At 44.9% G+C, this 21630-nt stretch overlaps 1 protein-coding gene across 1 annotated transcript; it reads left to right on the forward strand.

Moving 5' to 3' along the window:
• The first annotated feature begins 7285 nt into the window (after nt 1-7285).
• On the forward strand, nt 7286-9397 carry LOC311532388 (uncharacterized protein). Its single transcript, XM_084650813.1, has 2 exons — nt 7286-7366; nt 8070-9397. The coding sequence occupies exon 2, from the start codon at nt 8091-8093 to the stop codon at nt 8637-8639; it is 549 nt and encodes a 182-aa protein (XP_084506939.1). The 5' UTR covers nt 7286-7366; nt 8070-8090; the 3' UTR covers nt 8640-9397.
• The last annotated feature ends 12233 nt before the right edge of the window (nt 9398-21630 follow it).

The raw sequence follows: 21630 nt of genomic DNA on the forward strand, positions 1-21630 counted from the left end.
AACAAGGATGATGTCATGGTGGGAGTCTGCTATAGACCACCAGACCAGGGGGATGAGGTGGACGAGGCTTTCTTCCGGCAACTCGCAGAACTTACTAGATCGCAGGCCCTGGTTCTCATGGGAGACTTCAATCACCCTGATATCTGCTGGGAGAGCAATACAGCGGTGCACAGGCAATCCAGGAAGTTTTTGGAAAGCGTAGGGGACAATTTCTAGGTGCAAGTGCTGGAGGAACCAACTAGGGGCAGAGCTCTTCTTGACCTGCTGCTCACAAACTGGGAAGAATTAGTAGGGGAAGCAAAAGTGGATGGGAACCTGGGAGGCAGTGACCATGAAATGGTCGAGTTCAGGATCCTAACACAAGGAAGAAAGGAGAGCAGCAGAATACAGACCCTGGACTTCAGAAAAGCAGACCTTGTCTTCCTCAGGGAACTGATGGGCAAGATCCCCTGGGAGAATAACATGAGGGGGAAAGGAGTCCAGGAGAGCTGGCTGTATTTTCAAGAATCCTTATTGAGGTTACAGGAACAAACCATCCCGATGTGTAGAAAGAATAGTAAATATGGCAGGCGACCAGCTTGGCTTAACAGTGAAATCCTTGCTGCTCTTAAATACAAAAAAGAAGCTTACAAGAAGTGGAAGATTGGACAAATGACCAGGGATGAGTATAAAAATATTGCTCGGGCTTGCAGGAGTGAAATCAGGAAGGCCAAATCACACCTGGAGTTGCAGCTAGCAAGAGATGTTAAGAGTAACAAGAAGGGTTTCTTCAAGTATGTTAACAACAACAAGAAAGTCAAGGAAAGTGTGGGCCCCTTACTGAATGAGGGAGGCAACCTCGTGACAGAGGATGTGGAGAAAGCTAATGTACTCAATGCTTTTTTTGCCTCTGTCTTCACGAACAAGGTCAGCTCCCAGACTACTGCACTGGGCAGCATAGCATGGGGAGGAGGTGACCAGCCCTTTGTGGAGAAAGAAGTGGTTCAGGACTATTTAGAAAAGCTGGACGAGCACAAGTCCATGGGGCTGGATGCGATGCATCCGAGAATGCTAAAGGAATTGGCGGATGTGATTGCAGAGCCATTGGCCATTATCTTTCAAAACTCATGGGGATCGGGGGAGGTCCCAGATGACTGCAAAAAGGCTAATGTAGTGCCCATCTTTAAAAAAGGGAAGAAGGAGGATCCTGGGAACTACAGGCCAGTCAGCCTCACCTCAGTTCCTGGAAAAATTATGGAGCAGGTCCTCAAGGAATCAATTCTGAAGCACTTAGAGAGGAAAGTGATCAGGAACAGTCAGCATGGATTCACCAAGGGCAAGTCATGCCTGACTAATCTAATTGCCTTCTATGACGAGATAACTGGCTCTGTGGATGAAGGGAAAGCAGTGGATGTATTGTTCCTTGACTTTAGCAAAGCTTTTGACACGGTCTCCCACAGTATTCTTGCCAGCAAGTTAAAGAAGTATGGGCTGGATGAATGGACTATAAGGTGGATAGAACGCTGGCTAGATTGTCGGGCTCAACGGGTAGTGATCAATGGCTCCAGGTCTAGTTGGCAGCCAGTATCAAGTGGAGTACCCCAGCGGTCGGTCCTGGGGCCGGTTTTGTTCAATATCTTCATAAATGATCTGGAGGATGGTGTGGATTGCACCCTCAGCAAGTTTGCAGATGACGCTAAACTGGGAGGAGTGGTAGATACACTGGAGGGTAGGGATAGGATACAGAGGGACCTAGTCAAATTGGAGGATTGGGCCAAAAGAAATCTGATGAGATTGAACAAGGACAAGTGCAGAGTCCTGCACTTAGGACGGAAGAATCCAATGCACCGCTACAGACTAGGGACCAAATGGCTCGGCAGCAGTTCTGCAGAAAAGGACCTAGGGGTTACAGTGGACAAGAAGTTGGATATGAGTCAATAGTGTGCCCTTGTTGCCAAGAAAGCCAATGGCATTTTGGGATGTATAAGTAAGGGTATTGCCAGCAGATCGAGGGACGTGATCGTTCCCCTCTATTCGACATTGGTGAGGCCTCATCTGGAGTTCTGTGTCCAGTTTTGGGCCCTACACTACAAGAAGGATGTGGAAAAATTGGAAAGAGTCCAACGGAGGGCAACAAAAATGATTAGGGGACTGGAACACATGACTTATGAGGAGAGGCTGAGGGAACTGGGGATGTTCAGAAGAGAAGAATGAGGAGGGATTGATAGCTGCTTTCAACTACCTGAAAGGGGGTTCCAAAGACGATGGCTCTAGACTATTCTCAGTGGTAGCAGATGACAGAACAAGGACTAATGGTCTCAAGTTGCAGTGGGGGAGGTTTAGGTTGGATATTAGGAAAACCTTTTTCACTAGGAGAGTGGTGAAGCACTGGAATGTGTTACCTAGGGAGGTGGTAGAATCTCCTTCCTTAGAAGTTTTTAAGGTCAGGCTTGACCAAGCCCTGGCTGGGATGATTTAGTTGGGGATTGGTCCTGCTTTGAGCAGGCGGTTGGACTAGATGACCTCCTGAGGTCCCTTCCAACCCAGATATTCTATGATTCTATGATTTGTTTTGTATTCATTTGCTCCCCCCTCCCTCCCTTCCTCCATAAAATCACCCCCAACAATCATTTTGGTGAGGTCTGTCAGGGGCACCTTGAAATCTTTAATGGAGATTCAGTCCTGCCTGAAATACCAGAGGGAGGGATAGGTTAGTGGGTTGAGCATTGGCCTGCTTAACCCAGGGGTTTGAGTTAAATCCTTGAGGAGGCCATTCTGTGTGACAGTTGTTTTTGTTTTTCCTTAATGTAAAGCCACCCCTTTTGTTGATTTCAATTCCCTGTTAAGCAACCCTGTAAGCCATGTCATCAGTCGCCCCTCCCTCCATCAGAGCAAAGGCAGACAATCATTCCGCGCCTTTTTTCTGTGCAGACACCATACCACAGAAAGCATGGAGCCCTCTCAGATCACTTTGGCAATTAGGAGCACATTAAACACCACGCACATTTTCCAGCAGTGTATGGAGCACCAGAACCTGGCAAAGCGAAACCGGATGAGTAGGCGACATCAGCGTGGTGACGAGAGTGATGAGGACATGGACACAGACTTCTCTCAAAGCACGGGCCCTGGCAATACGGGCATCATAGTGCTAATGGGGCAGGTTCAAGAGGTGGAATGCTGATTCTGGGCCCAGGAAACAAGCACAGACTCGTGGGACTGCACAGTGTTCATAGAATCATAGAATCATAGAATATCAGGGTTGGAAGGGACTTCAGGAGGTCATCCCTGCTGAAAGCAGGACCGATCCCCGACTAAATCATCCCAGCCAGGGCTTTGTCAAGCCTGACCTTAAAAACTTCTTGAACAAAACCGGCCCAAGGAACGACTCTTGGGGCACTCCACTTGATACCGGCTGCCAACTAGACATGGAGCTGTTGATCACTAGCCGTTGAGCCCAACGATCTAGCCAACTTTCTATCCACCTTATAGTCCATTACACCAGCCCATTCTTCTTTAACTTGCTGGCAAGAATACTGTGGGATACCATGTCAAAAGCTTTGCTAAAGTCAAGGAATAACATGTCCACTGCTTTCCCCTCATACACAGAGCCATTTATCTTGTCATAGAAGGCAATTAGATTAGTCAGGCATGACTTGCCCTTGGTGAATCCATGCTGACTGTACCTGATCACTTTCTTCTCCTCTAAGTACTTCAGAATTGATTCCTTGAGGATCTGCTCCATGATTTTTCCAGGGACTGAGGTGAGGCTGACTGGCCTGTAGTTCCCAGGATCCGCCTTCTTCCCTTTTTTAAAGATGGGCACTACATTTGCCTTTTTCCAGTCATCCGGGACCTCCCCTGATCACCATGAGTTTTCAAAGATAATGGCCAATGGCTCTGCAATCACAGCCGCCAACTCCTTTAGCACTCTCGGATGCATCGCATCCAGCCCCATGGACATGTGCTCATCCAGCTTTGATGGAACTTTTCCCTTTTACACTGGCTCAGTATCAACCCTGAAACTTTAAAATATGTATAAAAGGGAAATGCAAAGGTACATTGATATAGATATTCATGCCTGTCTGTAAAGGCCTATACTCTAAGAATTTAGGTGTATTCTTATCACTTGGCTAATTATAGAGGTATAAAAGAATCAAAATCACTATCTGCTGGTGTAAGGGCCTTCTCTTACTGTGACAGTCTGAGGCCCTGTTCTTAGGCTAGGGCCTTTGGCTAAGCAGCAGAGGCAGCCATAAGCTGGGAAGCGAAAAGTCACATCCTGACATTCCAAACTAGTCACATTGAAATAAGGTGCTATTGGGCTGTTAGGCACTATCAGGACAGGATTGTATTCCTATCACCTCCAGAGAAAGGGAAGTGCCTAGAAAATGTAAAAGGAAACTTAGTTTGATAGCATCCTGTCTGGCAAGAACTCACTTATCAATAGCTGGGATGTGAAATCCTCACTTCTGTGTTGTCTTGTCATTGTAGTTCCCACTTTGCTATTGTTTGTCTGTATAATCTCTGTCTGGTTCTGTGATTGTTCCTGTCTGCTGTATAATTAATTTTGCTGGGTGTAAACTAATTAAGGTGGTGGGATATAATTGGTTACATAATCATGTTACAATATGTTAGGATTGGTTAGTTAAATTTCAGGAAAATGATTGGTTAAGGTATAGCTAAGCAGAACTCAAGTTTTACTATATAATCCGTAGTCAATGAGGAAGGAGGGGTGTGGGTGGGGGTGGGCATGGGCATGTGGGTAAGGGAGATGGGAACAGGGAATGGGGGTAAGAAAATTGGAATCATGTTTTGCTAAAGGGGGAAATGGGAACAGGGAATGGGAGTAAGGAAGTTGGAATCATGTTTGGCTAAGGGTAGGAATGGGAACAGGGACACAGGTGTAAGGCTCTGTGGTGTCAGAGCTGGGAAGGAGGATACTAAGGAAGGAAACTGGAATCATGCTTGCTGGAAGTTCACCCCAATAAACATCAAATTGTTTGCACCTTTGGACTTCGGGTATTGTTGCTCTCTGTTCATGCGAGAAGGACCAGGGAAGTAAGTGGGTGAAGGAATAAGCCCCCTAACAAGCCCCAATTTCAAAGGTTAGGAATCACAAACTGACCACTGAAGTGACATCTGAGACCTTGACATATATTTTTAAAGTGAATGTAATCTTCAGTGTTGGAACATCTAATCCCAGTAAAAAGTTATTACTTCTTTAGTAATTAATCTCTTTGGCTGTATACAATTTAATGAGTGTTTGTGAAGTGCTTTGAAATCCTGAGATCACAGGAAGACTCAGACAATCCACCCTGAAAGTTACAATTATACCTATTTGCCACCAAGGTAAAGGGAGGTAGATTCAGGTGAAGGTCAGACAGGGTGTGATTGGCAGAGTCAGAAATAAACCCCAGTAGTTGGGACTACTCGTGCCAAACACTAACCTGTATATCCTGATCCCTATGCAAACATTTTGTAACCAGACATGATACTAACATTATCTTGTTACACAGTATAACAGGGATCAACCTAGACCTCAGCCTGTGGTAGGAGGAGTCAGAAGTATTGGGTTATATTTCTGTTTCTGCAGCTTTCCCCCTGTGACCTTCACCTCAACGTGCCTCTGTTTCTAGGCCTATCAAATTCAGAGAGTCAGGGTGGTAAGACTGGAAGTTCTTAAGCATCCTCAGGACTCCAGAGTTCAAAGCCCCTCACAAACACTCGGTGGTGTTTCACACACGCAAAGGGTTCCAGTCTTAGAATATTAATAAATTGTTGTTGGGATTAGACACCTCTGCACAGTCACTAGAAACAAAATGGAGGCCAAGGTCTCTCTTGTCATTACCTTAATCAGGTCATGATTTAAGCCACACAATTTGGGGCTATTTCATTTTCTTTCAAATGTAGTTTTGATTTTGGTATTTTTAAAAAACCATACAGGGTAGAACGGCCCAGTCCAGTGGCTTCAACAACATGTGCGTTAGGCAGTGCCCTGACTCCGAAGTGGTGATCAGACCCTCATTGGGAGTCGTGACCCTCCCAGGACCAATTCTCAGCAATTTCCCTCAGCAGAGCCAAGTGGGACCATAGGAGCCCCTGGTGTCAACGCTGGTTTCGGAGGCTCTATTACCTTTGGAGGGATTATTTTATTGGAAAATGAAGGTGCTCTCTTGGGGTAAATTACCAACCAAAGCAAGACACTTCTGTCCTCTTCCCTGGATATGGAACCCAGCCTTGGGGAAATCGTTTACACTTTGAACAGGCTGGTTCAGGCAGGAATGTTTTCTGCAACATGCCCTAGGTCTTGTCAGATATTATGTCAAATCCCATCCCACAGCCATCTCCTCCTTCACCATGAATGTGTCATTTTAATCTCTCCAGAGCTTCCTGCTGGGTTCACTCAGCTGCCTTGTCGAACTAGACTTCAATTCCTTGGCTGCTCATGGACGGAGAGATGGTTTCTGGTACAGTACAGGTTCCAAGACTTAACTCAAAACCTTTCTGTAAAAGAGCACTGCTTACTTTCTCTCTCTGCCATCCCTCCTCTTGACCCATGAGCAAATCGGCTCCAGGCAGCCCTTTCAGACGGCATTGGTGACCCAAGTGGAGGTCCAATGTTAGGTCAAGTTTTAATCACCATAGGGTAAGAGTCACCCCTTGGCAGATGGCCATCACAAAGGCCCATGCTCCACTTAAGACCCTGTTAACACCAAGTTTGAAATTTTATAACTGGACTCAAGTTGTCTGTAGGCATCGTACTATCCCCCTGCCAGAGGGTGAATTTCAGACTTAAAGTCCTCACATAAAACATACTGCAGGCAATTGAATGATTCCCATTGATTTGAAAGGAAATTGGATCTGACCTGCTGGGAATGGAGGTGGTGAGAATGGAGAAAAATGGGTCCCACCTTCCTAGCATGTTTAGAATGAACTGCCCCATGCCCCTAATCACGACCAGCATGAATTGCAAGGACCAAACTTTCCTTTCATGGATTCCTTTCATGACACCCGCTTGTGCTACTGATGCCGCTCAGAATCATCACCTTGACCTTCATTATAATGGCAGCACCTATAAAATCTCTGGAATGATACGAGAAATGCAGTTGGCCCATACCATTCTAAGATGAAAGACAGCTGAAGAGTGCAAAGTGCATGTCACACCCTCTGAGGCTCAGATTAGACCAATAATCACCAACGCTGAGGAAAATAGCTCCATCCAAAGGAGGACTTGCGAAGGAAATCAAGTTTGTTTGGTAACTAATTAGGACCTCCTCCACAAACAGCATCTCAGATCCTCCAGGCAGTCCTAGGAACGGTATAAAAGCACTCACGATTCAGATTTCTTCTACACACTTCTCCAGACTTCATCTCCTCAGTGAACTGGGTAAGTCCAATTCCTCTCAATCTCTTTCTAACCACAGAGGTATCACAATAGGGCCTCTTTTCATTGAAGACGGAATCTTACATCTGCTCACTGTGATTTTTGTCAGGGATCAGGGGGTTCTTCCATAACTATCTTGAGTCGTGATTCAGTTGCAGGCGCTCGTAGATTGATGATCTGAAGCTAAAGGAGAGACTTTAAGAGCAACACATGCAATTCAGAAACATATTTCCTATTAACTGGAAGAAGAATTAGAGCATTGAAATCTTTTCAGTAATTTATGAAAGTCATTTAGCCATTTTTTCTTTGCTGGATTAGGAAGAAATTCTCAGGTTAGTCCAGAAAGGAACAATTCAGTGGTTTTCTACTGTATTAAGCAGCTGTGACCCCTCTCTCCTGAGGACAAGAGAATGGATTAAGATGACAAGAGGTGTGATCCAGGCTAGCAATTTAGATTTTTCAGACAAAGTCTTTTTGAGAGGATCAAAGGGTCTTGCTGGGAGGGAAGTTTAGTGCGAGTGGACAAGAGGCATAGAAAGAGAAAATAGGAACAAATACATGACCACACAAAAAGAGATTCAGGCCACTTCTCCTCTCTCTCTCGGGCCCCATGCAGACCTTGCTGCAATAGTAACCGAGCTTTGAAACCTTTCTTCCACCGGCACTTGTACCTTCTCTTTACTCTAGTTCCTGTTTTGTGTTCCAGGTTTACCTCCATCCCAGAAACATGTCTTTCTCCAGCCTCTGCTATCCAGAATGCGGGGTCGCCCGACCCAGTCCAGTCACTGGCAGCTGCAACGAGCCCTGCGTTAGGCAGTGCCCTGACTCCGAAGTGGTGATCAGACCCTCCCCGGTTGTTGTGACCCTCCCCGGACCAATTCTCAGCAATTTCCCTCAGCAGAGCGAAGTGGCATCCGCAGGAGCACCTGTGGTCGGAGCTGGTTTGGGAGGCTCATTCGGTTTGGGGGGACTGTACGGCTACGGAGGCCGTTATGGAGGGTTGTATGGTTTAGGGAGATATGGTAGTTACGGGGGCCTTTACGGTTATGGGGGATTATTGGGCCATGGGGGATACTGCGGTTACCCGGGCCTTTATGGTTACGGGGGATTATTGGGCCATGGGGGATACTGCAGTTACCCGGGCCTTTACGGTTACAGGGGATTATTGGGCCATGGGGGATACTGTGGTTACCCGGGCCTTTATGGTTATGGGGGATTATGGGGATATGGGGGATATGGCCGTAGGTATCTTGGTGGATATTGTGGACCATGTTAAACCCAGCACGAACATCCGTGGAAGAAGGAAGAACCAGGAAATGAACAGGAAGATCCAGATTCACCGCTGACCTTTTGGGCATGGCTTTCAGAAGTGCTGTGCAAACATGGCTCCAGTTGAGCTCAGTGGGAGCTGTGTGTGCTCAGCACCTTGGTCTGATAGCCCTGCTGCATTTCTAACGTTACGCTTTAGGACTCTTTCTGCTAGTGCTTTTCCAGCCCTGTGTTGATTCTCTTATTCACATGTGGACTCATTCTGAATAACACACAGGCTGTCTACGCTGACCCTGCAGGGTGAAGGAAACGGGGGCCTTAAGATAGGCATCATGTATATTCATTATCACTTTAAGTCCCTTTGCAAGGGGAAAAAGAGACCTTGCTGTCAAGGAGAATTAGGCCCTATATGTTCTATCCTTTCCATCAATATATACCTTTAACATCTCACCTTGATCTTTGCTGCGACCGATGCATAATGGAGAAGCTGCGTAGTCCTCTGCTTCTATTTTGCTTTGTCTCATTTCCCACCGACTGGGGTAAAACAAAGAACTTAAAATGGTTACAAAAGGGACTTCTTTGTCAACCTCTACAGCTGCAAGAAAGCAAAATAACATGCTATCTGAAATGCACCCTACTGAGGCGTGTGATTGGTTGCAGGCCTTCTTGAAACTCTGGAAATACATTCTTTCTGCTCTGTAGTATTTCTTCCTGTAACTGTGTACTGCCAATTTCATTTGCATTAAAAACTCTGCTGCATCATAATATCGGTCTCTGGTTCTCCTTGTTCCTCCCTCCTCTCTTAAAAATTGCGTAGGACAAAATTTCTTCCTGTGCAGCCAGTACAACCGAACTTCTCAAATTGCAATTTTCAAAGCTCTGGAGTGGTAGGGGAATCTGGCCCTGGGAGTGCTTGAAAGCATTCTGCAGGCCCTGAGTACCAGGGTGGAGTTCCTCCTTGCATTACCTGTTTTAGCAAAGAGTCTTTTCCTGCAAAGACTTAGATACATTTTTCACTTTAAGAACATAAGTTTTTTTCTTTGGATTTCAAGAAGGCCAGTGGTTCTCAAATTAGGGGCACCGCTTGTTCAGGGAAAGCTCCTGGTGGGCCGGGCCAGTTTGTTTACCTGCTGCATCTGCAGGTTCGGCTGATCGCAGCTCCCACTGGCCACAGTTCACTGCTCCAGGCCAATGGGGGCTGCGGGAAGGGCAGCCAGCATATCCCTCAGCCCGCACCACTTCCTGCAGCCCCCATTGGCCTTGAGCGGTGAACCGTGGCCAGTGGGAGCCAGGATTGGCCGAACCTGTGGACACGACAGGTAAACAAACCAGCCTGGCCCACCAGGGGCTTTCCCTGAACATGCGGCGTCCCTAGTTTGAGAACCACTGAAGAAGGCCATTCACATGGTTGGCGGTAAGAGACTGCCCGAGTCTTTGCAGGACAGCAACCCAGGTTCTCCTAAGCCTGAGTGTGGAATGTGATAAGTTCTGTGCTGCTCCCAGCTTCTGTCCTTAGGGCAGGGATTTTTTTTTATAAATAGAGGAAGGACGATTAAGATAACAAAAGGCTTGTCATTAACTTAAATTGATAATTAGATGACGCTGAGAGCATTGCCAGACAATCCAGTTAAAAGATAGGAAACAAAAGGTTGGAAGAAATGGCCCATTTTCAGAATGGAGAGAAGTAAATAGTGGTGTCCCTCAGGGGCCTGTACTGGGACCAGCATTGTTCAACATATTCATAAATGATCTAGAAAAAGGGATAAACCGTGAGGTGGCATAATTTGCAGATGATATCAAATTACACAAGACAGTTAAGTCCAAAGCTGACAGCAGAGGACTCACAAAACTGGGTGACTTGGCAACAAAATGGCACATGACATTCAATGTTCAATGCAAAGTAATGCACGTGGCAAAATATAATCCCAACTATACACACATAATGATAGGGTCTAAATTAACTGTAACCCATCAAGAAAAAGATCTTGGGGTCCTTTGCAGTACTCTGGAAGCTCCATGTTTCCAGAGTACTGCAAATTTATAGGAATCCTTCTCACTGTGCCTGTATCATCCTGAACTGCAGAATGCTCATTCTCCAGCTTCAGAAGACTTACAAATGATCTCCAGTCACCAATGGGACAAATGCAACTGAATAATGCAGCTGTCCTTAACGTGCATCAAGACCATACCAGGGAACTAAATGACAAATAAGATTGCTGACAGTTTCATCCAGAAAGCTACAGTGAGACATAATGCCATTGTCATTCTAACAATTCAGTCATAATTAAAATAGTAACGATACCAATGAGAGACATATATTCAATAATTAGAATATGAAAGAAGTGTATAATTGTGCTGAAAATTGTCTACCCCCAAAATTGGCCAGCCTCCCCCGCCCCAAAACACACACACCTCTTCAAAAGAGCCCACTGGCAAAAAGAAAAGTCGGCACCTACGCTTGACACAACCTTTGCATTAATTTCACAGTGCTGGAGACGAGCTGAGAACATTTAGGGCCATGGGGCAGAAATAGTTCAGCTTCATATTGAGATTTTGAATTTAATTGCACCAGTAAAAGTCAGTTAAATTAATCTTCTCGTGCTTTGCCCTCATGTGTTTATCAACTGGTCAGCAGCCATGTTCACTCCTTGGTGAAATGACACGACCAAAAGTGGATTTCACAACGATGTTGCCAACACACTTGACTGAGTCCGTTCTGCCCACATAGACAAATTATGAACTACACCAACATCATCTGCAGGAGTCAGGAATCTCAGGTGTGATATGAAGAGATTCATGCCCAGACCATTCATTCCGTACAAGAATCTCATGGGTTTTGAGGTAACTGTGACCAGTCTTCTTTAAAATACACTGGATGTACCATGGCTTGATATTGCAGGAACTACAGTTAAAAAATTTACATTTCCCACTCCATTTTTCTTCAACATTTTTGTGGCTCTCAGTTCTCAGAAGATGAGCATTTTCTGCGAATCAAATTTTTGATCTGACAACATAAAAGTAAAAATTTATGCTGCCTCTTTAAGGACATGATAGAATATTCAGGTGGGGAGGGGAGATTTCTCCATCTGGCTCCAGGTTTTGTGTAAAAGCAATACAGCTCTTGTCTTCAATATCCAACCGTACCTATGGACCCCTGCTTCGAACAGAAGAACATAGGCATTGCTACAGAAGATCAGGCCTCTCTCCCACAGTGGTCAGTACCAGATGCTTCACAGGGAGGTGCAAGAACCCCATCAGAACACAGTTTTTCTGAGATCACCTGCCCATAGAGGAACTTTTTCACTTTCCCCCCATCAATCAGATCTACCTGCACGATTGGACCATATCCTGAAGTTTATATCGTTGCCAAACTTGAAGAAATGCAGTAAATCCATCTCAGTCTCCATTTGCTCCAGAGTACTCCAAGTACCATTCTGTCCACGTCCCCAACAGACATCTCTCAACTCCTCCCGCTCCTTTGAGATACACCAGGATCAATAACGAATTTAAAGCTGCGGCATTAAAGACCTAAACTGCAGAGGAATAACCCTTTTCCCATTAAGCAATGAGTCTTTCACCGCCAGATCACAAGCTTCATTGAGAACAAATGCCCGAATATCGCCAAGGTTCCTCTCTAAAATATCTACATAGTTCTTTTTTCTTTTCTTTTCTTCTAAATTGGAAGGCCTGGGAACTCTGATCCTTTGCATTCCAGTGAGAGCATCTCATGGAAGACTGAAGACTTAACAGAACGGGGCCTGGGCTAGAGCAGCAACTATTCCAATGATCTTGCTTGTGGAAGCCACTAAGCCAACCTCTTTCCAAAGGAGCCACTAATTTTAGATGCCTCATAAGAGAGGCTACGGGCCCATTTTTCTAAAGTATTGAGTATGCAAAACTCCCATTAAAGCTAACGGGTGCTGTTCATGCTCAACATTTCTTGATAATAGGCCACAAGCTTTTCTGACTTGCGCACCACATTGGGGGTATCCAAACCTGGAGGACACTTTTGGCCAAGAGATGTGGAAGCCTTTGGTGATATTAAAAGATAACGAATGGAAGAGAAATTAAAGCAGAAGACCAATAGTATGAGGTAGTATATATTTGAATTAGAAATAAAGTGGAGTCAAAAATTGTCCAAAAAAAAAAAAGAAGAAGAAGGAAAGAAAGCAGAGTAGCAAGACCACATTTCCATAGTTTCATGAAGGGCTACAACTTATCCCCAGCTCCAAAGTGGTGTATTTCTCACACAGTTCTCTTACTTCTTTATTGCACTTGTAGAGTTTGACAATCAAGTCTGTCTGCCCCCATTTTTAATGACTTCTTTCACCCTGGTCAGTCTCAATGAAAACAAAACACAATAAAATCAGAGGTTCAAAAAGCATCTCCATTATGCAGCTGCTGTTAGAAAGTTAAAAAGCAGAAAGAAACAGTCCATATTCCTGGATAGAAGATCCCCTGGCCTAATTCTCATTAACACTGAATCCTTCTGACAGTGCTCTGGCATGGGAGAGAGCCATTCCAGTCAGGGTAGATGTAGGTAACGTACACCTTATGGATCCAGCTTCATTTGCACTCTACAGCATAGTGTAAAACCCATCATGTAGTTGAGAATCAAGCTCACTGGGTTGAAAAGAGAGGAAGCCCCTAGCCAGGAAGTTATTAGACAAAACCGATCAAGGGTAGCATGGCAAACAATAGGAATGTTTGCAGTGGTGGTGATGAAATGCAGCTCTTTCGTTATTTCATGCACCTCTCTCATTATTTCATATGCCTACTGGGTGTTAGATGGTCTACAGTTTCCATTTAGGTCCCGATGACCCCATCACAATGCCCCCGAACCCTGTTTTCCCCAACAGCCATATGAGCCCCTGTGGCCATTGAGCCCATCCTAACTGTATTGGCCACCATAACCGTGTAATCTCCCATAACCACTGGGACACCATCACTTTATAAGCCTCTATCAGCACATGAGCCCCCATCCCCACCTCTGATGTCAGCTGCACCCGAGGATTCCGCTCTGCTTTCCTGAGGGAAAGAGCTGAGAATGGCTCCTGGGAAGGTCATGACAGCCGGTGGGGGTGGGATCAGCCCTGTGGAGTCAGGGCACTACCTTACGTCTGGATTGTTGCAGCTGTTGTACATGCTTTGTGGAGTGTTACTCCATACGTTTGTGAAGGAAGACATCTTTCTGCAGTAGAGATAAATCCAAAACACCCAGGAGGCAAGAAAGAAAGAAAGAAAGAAAGAAAGAAAGAAAGAAAGAAAGAAAGAAAGAAAGAAAGAAAGAAAGAAAGAAAGAAAGAAAGAAAGAAAGAAAGAAAGAAACCCTTCTGCCAGTCAGAGTTGGCAGTAACAAGGGCCAGGTTCAGTATCTAGGGGTTCCTTTTCAACAATACAACGCAAAACTGGCTCGAGCCCCCACCCAGTGACCTGGGACAATTACACAGCACCCCCTGGGCGCCTCTAAGAGGCAATACTTCCCCTCTGGCATGCACAGAGTCTGAGTGTAGCAAAAACTTTTAATAAAAGGAGGGGAGTAACTCAGCATTAATTCGGGAAAACACCACAACTAGATTCATAAACGTAAACTGCGAGCAAAAGACCCAACCCCAAATAAGTTGGGCAGTGTCCTTTTCCCCACAGGTTCTTAAATCCAGAAACCCAAAAGTCCCTTTTACGTGCCCATCCCTTCTCTGCACCCCACTCATAGTTGTTGTCCTTGGTCAGAGCAGCCCCAGAGTCTGTAGACACCCTTTCAAAATCAAATGGAAGGGTTTTTTCCCAACTCCTCTTATTGCCCAGTCCTGCTATAACCGGGGGTAGACCCACCTGCAACCTTTTTTCATACTCACAAACATGCTGCCCGGGCTGGCCAGGCTCGGGGGTAGGAGAGACACAGACAGAGAGAGAAGTGGACGGGAGGTTATCCTGTGCACAGATTGTCCAGAGGTAAGCTGCAAAAAAAATCTCCAACTTGCTTCCGCTCTTGGGAGGGTTTTTTCACCCTGGGGTCTTTTGGAGCATCTCTTTCAGAGACCTTTGCTCAGTATTCCTGTCCAGGCCGGCTGCCTGTGGCTTCTTCAGCATCCCCAAACCACACCGGTTCCAGGGTCGCAAAGGCAGACTGTTGGGTCTCACTGGGCGGCCAACCTTTGCAAATGTAATCTCAGTCCTGCAACTTGTGTTGCCTTTTTTTTTTTGTACTTGGCATGGTCTGTGTTGATTCTTGACCTTGAACACAGAGCAGCTTTCTCTTTATCTCTAGGCCAAGATGATTTTTCAGATTAACCTGTTCCTTTCCCTCCTCGCTTTCAGCCTTAATTATTTGGGGCTATAAAGGAGCTGAGGGAGTTGATGCAGTAGTTCAGGTAGGGAGGCATCCAGATGCTTTACATTTCATTTTTAAATCCTGCACTTGAGTCTTTAATTTTGCCTGGGAGTCCTTCAGACTCACTCGAGACCCATGGAGTCTCTTTGTGGCTTCCTCTGAGGTGTATGATTTGATCTAGATCAAAGGTTCCTTCTAGTGGGAACTGTTTAGATGGATTATCACGTGTCAACATCCCAATTTCTAAATACCTGCAGGTCCTAAGACCACAATGTATGTACATGTAGTATGCAGGGGTGCTCTTCAGTGGTGTGGGGGTATTCTTAGACTGTTCCCCACCCACTTTCCAATCACACAGGAGTGTCCTGTCCGCTGAGTCAGTGGCTGATAAGCTAAAGAAGGGTTTCACACACTCCGGGAAAAGGTGCCTTGTCTGCTGGGTCAGCAGCCCATAAACTAGAGAAGATTTCCACTCTCTCACACCCCAGGGGAAGGGTGTCTATGGACTCTGGGGCACCTTTTGTTGGGTTACAAATCACTTGAATGCAGGGTGGGGGGTGTAATGAAAAGTTATTCTTATTGTATGAGTAATGGGCAGTAGAACTGTACTTAGCCTGTGCTGATTGAGGGCATCAAGAGAGAGGGTGGGGACAGGTGTGTGGAAGTGTGAAAGGGAAAAGAGGATTTTGTGTGCAGTTATTTTAGTTTGGTTAAGAGACAGAGCAAGAAACAGGCCAACCTTAACCCTAATAACGCGAGATTTGTGAAAGCGGGGTTTGGGCGAGGCGGATGGGAAAACTACAAGGGACCTTGCTTTAAGATAAGAATGGAATGCTATGTTGACTAACATAATGAGAAGAAAAATGTATAAACAGGACACAGCTATATGTAATGAAAGGGTATAAATATCGCTTTATATTGTTTGTACTTTGAAGATTTGCCTAAGGACGGACACTCTGTCCAATTGCTGTCTTCCCTGCAATTGCATGAATGAATTGTCTCTGACTTGTTGCAAATAACCTAAGAGTGAAGACTGAGTTTTCTTCCACAGGTGTTTTCCTTGATGGTCTCCCTGAGTCACAAGTACTAATTCACCTGCCCCTCTCCACTGTTTAAAGACAGAGCTGATTAGGCTCCATAGATAAGTCTTTTGTTCTGTTAAGTGACCACTACAGCTCAAATCACTGATAATCGGGTCTAAGTGCTCAGACCGGCTGTGGGACAGTGCTTCTGTGGAAGAGACGGCCCAGTCTGCACTGGCAGCGAGGTTCCCCCACTGAGAGCTCAGCTAAAATCACTGGGAGCTGGGTGGGACCAGCTCAAGAGACCAACTCGCAGAGGTCACAGTGACAGGTGGCAACACAAGGTGACGGCGCAGGGCCATTGGCAACAGAACGATGGAGTGAACGGTGACACAACAAACAGCAGTAGCCAGAGCGAACAGTGAGCAGCTGGAGGAACGAGCAAGGTGCCTTCTTGCCCCCAACCTGGGAGGTGAACTCACGTGAAAGCACCTCTGAACTCTGAGTCTCCACTGACCAAGGACAACACCGGTGAGTGTTCATGAGGCTGTTAAGAATGCTGGAGAACCAACACAGTTCATGCAAACTAACATGGTTGTGGCATCATACTTTCTATTTAAGCAAGAGATGCCACACGCTACAAACTGGAGGCCAATGTTAAGTGCGTTGTCACGTGTTCAACCTGAAGTTGAACACTGGTTCCGAACAAGACCAGCAAATGCTCACTGTCTTTCTGCAAGAAACTCAACTGACTGGCTAGAATCATGTGGTGCAACAGTGAAAGACTCAACAGCTGAAAAAGTGAAGAACTCTCTCACCACATTCAAAAAATTTGCATACATGGCTGATGAATGCACCAATGCAAATGGGCATCAAGTAGTAAGTCATTGTGTACGTTGTCTTGATGTCAGTGGTAGGCCAGTAGATGCATTTCTAGATGTTCAAGTTATAGAAGACACATCGGCTGCATCTGTGACAACCCACATCTTAGAAGAGTTGAATGCTTCTCAACTGGACCCCAGACAGATGGCTGCTTGTGCATTTGATGGAGCTGCAAACTTCTCTGGAAGACATGGTGGAGTGCAAGCTTTCCTCAGAGAAAAGTGTAACCCTAATCTCTCCTATACACGCTGCAGAGGCCACCTACTCCAACTAGCGCTAGTACGAGCTGCTGACTCTTCAAAAGACATTTAAAAAACTATACATTTAATGTCTTCATTATAGTCTTTTTTTCAGAAAGAGTCCAAAAAGACTGAATACCTTGGAAAATATAGAAGATACACTTGGACTGAAGTTCAAATTAGTCCAACCTGGGAAAACCCTCTGGTTTCTCTTGAGCGATCCTCGATGGTTGTCTTAAAATTACTCCAGCCATTCTTACTGGCTTTGGAAAGTATCTACCAAGATGGGATGGATCTAAGTAGTGAGGCTGGTGGATTATTTTTGCTACTACGTTCAGAGAAGACTATTGCCATTCTCTCTCTTGTAAGTCTACCGTTGAAACCACTTGGGTCATTAAACAATGCCATCCAGGCATCTGCTACAACAGTAGTAGATCTTTGTCCAGCAATAGAATTCTACATTTGGATCAATCAGAGAGCTATCCATTGAAAAAGTACTGGAAGAAGCAAAGACTTCAGTCAAGAAGTTGACTAATGAAGGCATTTATATTGAATCCTTAAGTGAAGAGGACAAGAAGTGTTTGTTAAGACAACTGAAAAAGTACACAGACTTGATTCTTAAAAAGCTACAAAAGCGACTTCTCCATTCGACACAACCTCTACGTAGCTTTTACAGATCCCTGTCCTATAAAACACCGACAGTTGAGTGGAGTGAGGCACTACCAGCAATGGGGCTGCCATGTGCTCAGGACAGAACAGAGAATTTGAACACAGAGTGGAATATCATATGACAAATGAATGAAGATTTGACTTCAACTTCTTTTTTATCATCACCGGTCGTTCGACCCAATCTTTATGCTATGTTTCCTGGGATGAAAGAAGTAGGACTTCATCTCTTGCTACTCCCAGTAACAACTGCTACAGTTGAGCGTTCTTTTTCATCACTGAATACAATTTTATGTTCTGAAAGAAGTCGCCTTCTGCCTGATCATGTGAATGGGCATATCAATTGAAGGAATGGAAGTACCGAACACACAAGAAGCCACCAAAGATGAACGCACTGCATTCAAGAAGTTCATTAACAGGGTTGTGCAAAATTATAACAAGAAACCAAGAAGGATGGAGATGTAGTGCTTCATAGAAAGCTTGAGAAACCAACTGTAATTCGTGTGACGATTTTAAAACATGAGTTAAATCTAATTAAATGGTCATGAAATATTTTTCAGTTTTTACTGTGGTGCCATACAGCCAACCTTCACCCTTACGGTCTGACCCTCTATTGTCCCTGACCACCACCACTCCCTCCCCTTGTAAATTTGAACACCCCCCCTAATTTCAATTCCTGGGGAAAACACTGCATTTAATGCTCCTCAGGTTAAAAGAAATCCTGGTGGGGGTGTATTTTCCACTGTAACAATCATTCTAATTCTGGCTAAAAAGCTTTCCATGGGAGACGGGTCCTGCAGAATGCCCTAGGTTGGTCAAAATTGCAATTAATCCAGTCTCATCCCACAGCAATGTGACCTTTGAAGAAGTTCAGCTTAACTCTGTCAATCTTGTACTTCTTCCTTTTCTTTATTAGCTGAAGTCCACCACAAGACCCAGTTCTCTTGGCTGCTCATGAATGGAGATGCAGTACCTGATGTTTCCCATTTTGGTTTCACAATACGCTGGATCTGAGCACCAGGAGGTAGAGCTGCTGAGTATGCACAGAGAGAAACATTCCCAACAAGATTTCTGGAGTGATATCTGAGACTTTGACATGCATTTTTAAAGTGAAGGTAATCTTCAGTGTTGGAACATCTAATCCCAGTAAAAAGTTATTACTACTTAAGTCATTTATCTCTTTGGCTACATAAAACTTGATGAGTGTTTGTGAAGTGCTTTGAAATGCTGAGATCAGAGGAAGCTTCTGACAATCCACCCTGCATGTTAAAATTATACCTGTTTGTATCACCTGAACCCTACTGGATGCTTCCAGATACGTCACTAACCTGAGAGTAACTCTGAGAGAGGATCATTCTGGAATTTTTTTAATTTTGGTTTGATGATTTGGGGGTGAACTTTTGGGTGAAACATCTTCTTATCTAAGTGTGAACAATGATCAACCATTGAGAGTCTTGCAATGCATTCTAATTCCCTTTACCTGTAGTTGTTTTCTCAGTGGTGGGTATTTACACTTGAGCAGAATTAAATTCTCTTGTTCCAAAATTTTTCCCAGTTTGAATTGTATATTGAGATTTTATTCCTACACTGCACATGAACAAGCTTGAAATGTACACACTTGTAATTCCTTTGGACCTTTATTATCCTCATGTATAAAGAAGGCAATGTTGAAGAGATATACCACTCTGTACCACATTTCACAGACCTGAAAGAATTCATTACCACTGCATTACTGTGACCCATTAGAGAGCGGTCATTCCAAGGAGAGAAAAAGTAGTGCACACAGGGCACTTGGTGTCTTCATTGCAGTGGGTGCTGTGGCTTAAAACAAGTTTTTAAAGCTTGAATTCCAACTTGATATTTACAAGGCCACCACACTCTTGGAATATTGACAGACTTGCAATTCCTTTGCAGAAGTATTAGCATCAGGGTATAAAGAAGCCACAGTGAAAGAGGGTCACAACATTAGCCAGTTTTTTATTGTTGATGCTTAGATCCAAGGGTGCAAGCACTTTGTAACCAGACATGTTATTAACCTTGTCTTGTAACACAGTGCAAGAGGGATAAACCTAGAGCTCAGCCTGTGGTAGGAGGAGTCAGGACTCTTGGGTTGTATTTCTGTTTTCTGCAACTGACCCCATGTGACCTTCACCTCACCGTGCCTCTTTTTCCAGGCATATCAAACACAGAGAGTAAGGATGGGAAAACTGGAAGTTCTTCAGTGTCCTCAGAACTCCAGATTTCAAAGCCTTCACAAACACTCGCTGGTGTTTCACACACGCAAAGGGTTGTATTCGTAGAATATTAATAAAGTGTTGTTGGGATAAGTCATCTCTGCACTGAGTCATACAGTACCTTTAAACAAAATGGAGGCCAAGGTCTCTCTTGTCATTACCTTAATCAGGTCATGATTTAAGCCACACAATTTGGAGCTATTTCATTTTCATTCAAACATAGCTTTGATTTTGGCATTTTTTAAAAATCCATATGGGGTAGAACGGCCCCGTCCAGTGACTATCAGCTTCAAAGACCCATGCGTTAGCCAGTGCCCTGACTCCAAAGTGGTGATCAGACCCTCACCGGGAGTCGTGACCTTCCCAGGACCAATTCTCCACAATTTCCCTCAGCAGAGCCAAATGGGAGCATAAGAGCCCCTGTCGTCAACGCTGGTTTCGGGGGCTCTATTACCTTTGGAGGGATTTTTTTATTGGAAAATGAAGGTGCTCTCTTCGGGTAAATTACCAACCAAAGCAAGACACTTCTGCCCTCTTCCCTGGATATCGAACCCAGCCTTGCGGATATCATTTACACTTTGAACAACAGGCTGGTTCAGGCAGGAATGTTTTCTGCAACATGCCCTTTGTCTCGTCAGACATTATGTCAAATCTCATCCCATAGCCATCTCCTCCTTCACCAAGAATGCATCATTTTAATCTCTCCTGGGCTTCCCGCTGGGCTCACTCAACTGCATTGTCGAACTAGACTTCAATTCCTTGGCTGCTCATGGATGGAGAGATGGTTTGTGGTAGGGTACAGGTTCCAAGACTTAATTCAAAACCTTTCTGTAAAAGAGCACTGCTTCCTTTCTCTCTCTGCCATCCCTCCCCTTGACCCATGACCAAATCTACTCTAAGCAGCCCTTTGAGACAGCATTGGTGACCCAAGTGAAGGGCCAATGTTAGGTCAAGTTTTAGTTACGATAGAAAAAGCTTCACCCCAGGCAGATGGCCATCACAAAGGCCCATGCTCAGCTTAAGTCCCTGCTGTGACCAAGTTTGAAACTTTAAAATTGGACTCAAGTTGTCTGTAGGCATTGTACTATCCCTCTGCCAAAGGATGAATTTCAGACTTAAAGTCAGGACAGGAAACAGGCTGGAGGAAATGGAATGTTTTCCATGGATTTCAAAGGCAATTGGATTGGACCTGCTGAGAATGGAGGTGGTGAGAATGGAGAAAAATGGGTGCTTGCTTCATAGCACGTTTAGAATGAACTGCCCCATGCCCCTAATCACGACCAGCATGAATTGCAAGGACCAAACTGTATTCCTTTCATGACACCCACTTGTGCTACTGATGCTGCTCAGAATCATCACCTTGACCTTCATTATAATGGCAGCACCTATAAAATCTCTGGAATGATACGAGAAATGCAGTTGGCCCGTACAATTCTAAGATGAAAGACAGCTGAAGAGTGCAAAGTGCATGTCACGCCCTCTGAGGCTCAGATTAGCCCAATAATCACCAACGCTGAGGAAAATAGCTCCATCCAAAGGAGGACTTGCGAAGGAAATCAAGTTTGTTTGGTAACTAATTAGGACCTCCTCCACAAACAGCATCTCAGATCCTCCAGGCAGTCCT

Source organism: Lepidochelys olivacea (genome assembly GCF_965140295.1).
Source record: "Lepidochelys olivacea isolate rLepOli2 genome assembly, chromosome: 1".
Taxonomy (NCBI): Eukaryota; Metazoa; Chordata; order Testudines; family Cheloniidae; genus Lepidochelys; species Lepidochelys olivacea.

What these genes read in the sequence shown, in the direction of transcription:
- LOC311532388 (XM_084650813.1), top strand. Translation starts at nt 8,091, where the DNA reads ATGTCTTTCTCCAGCCTCTGCTATCCAGAATGCGGGGTCGCCCGACCC.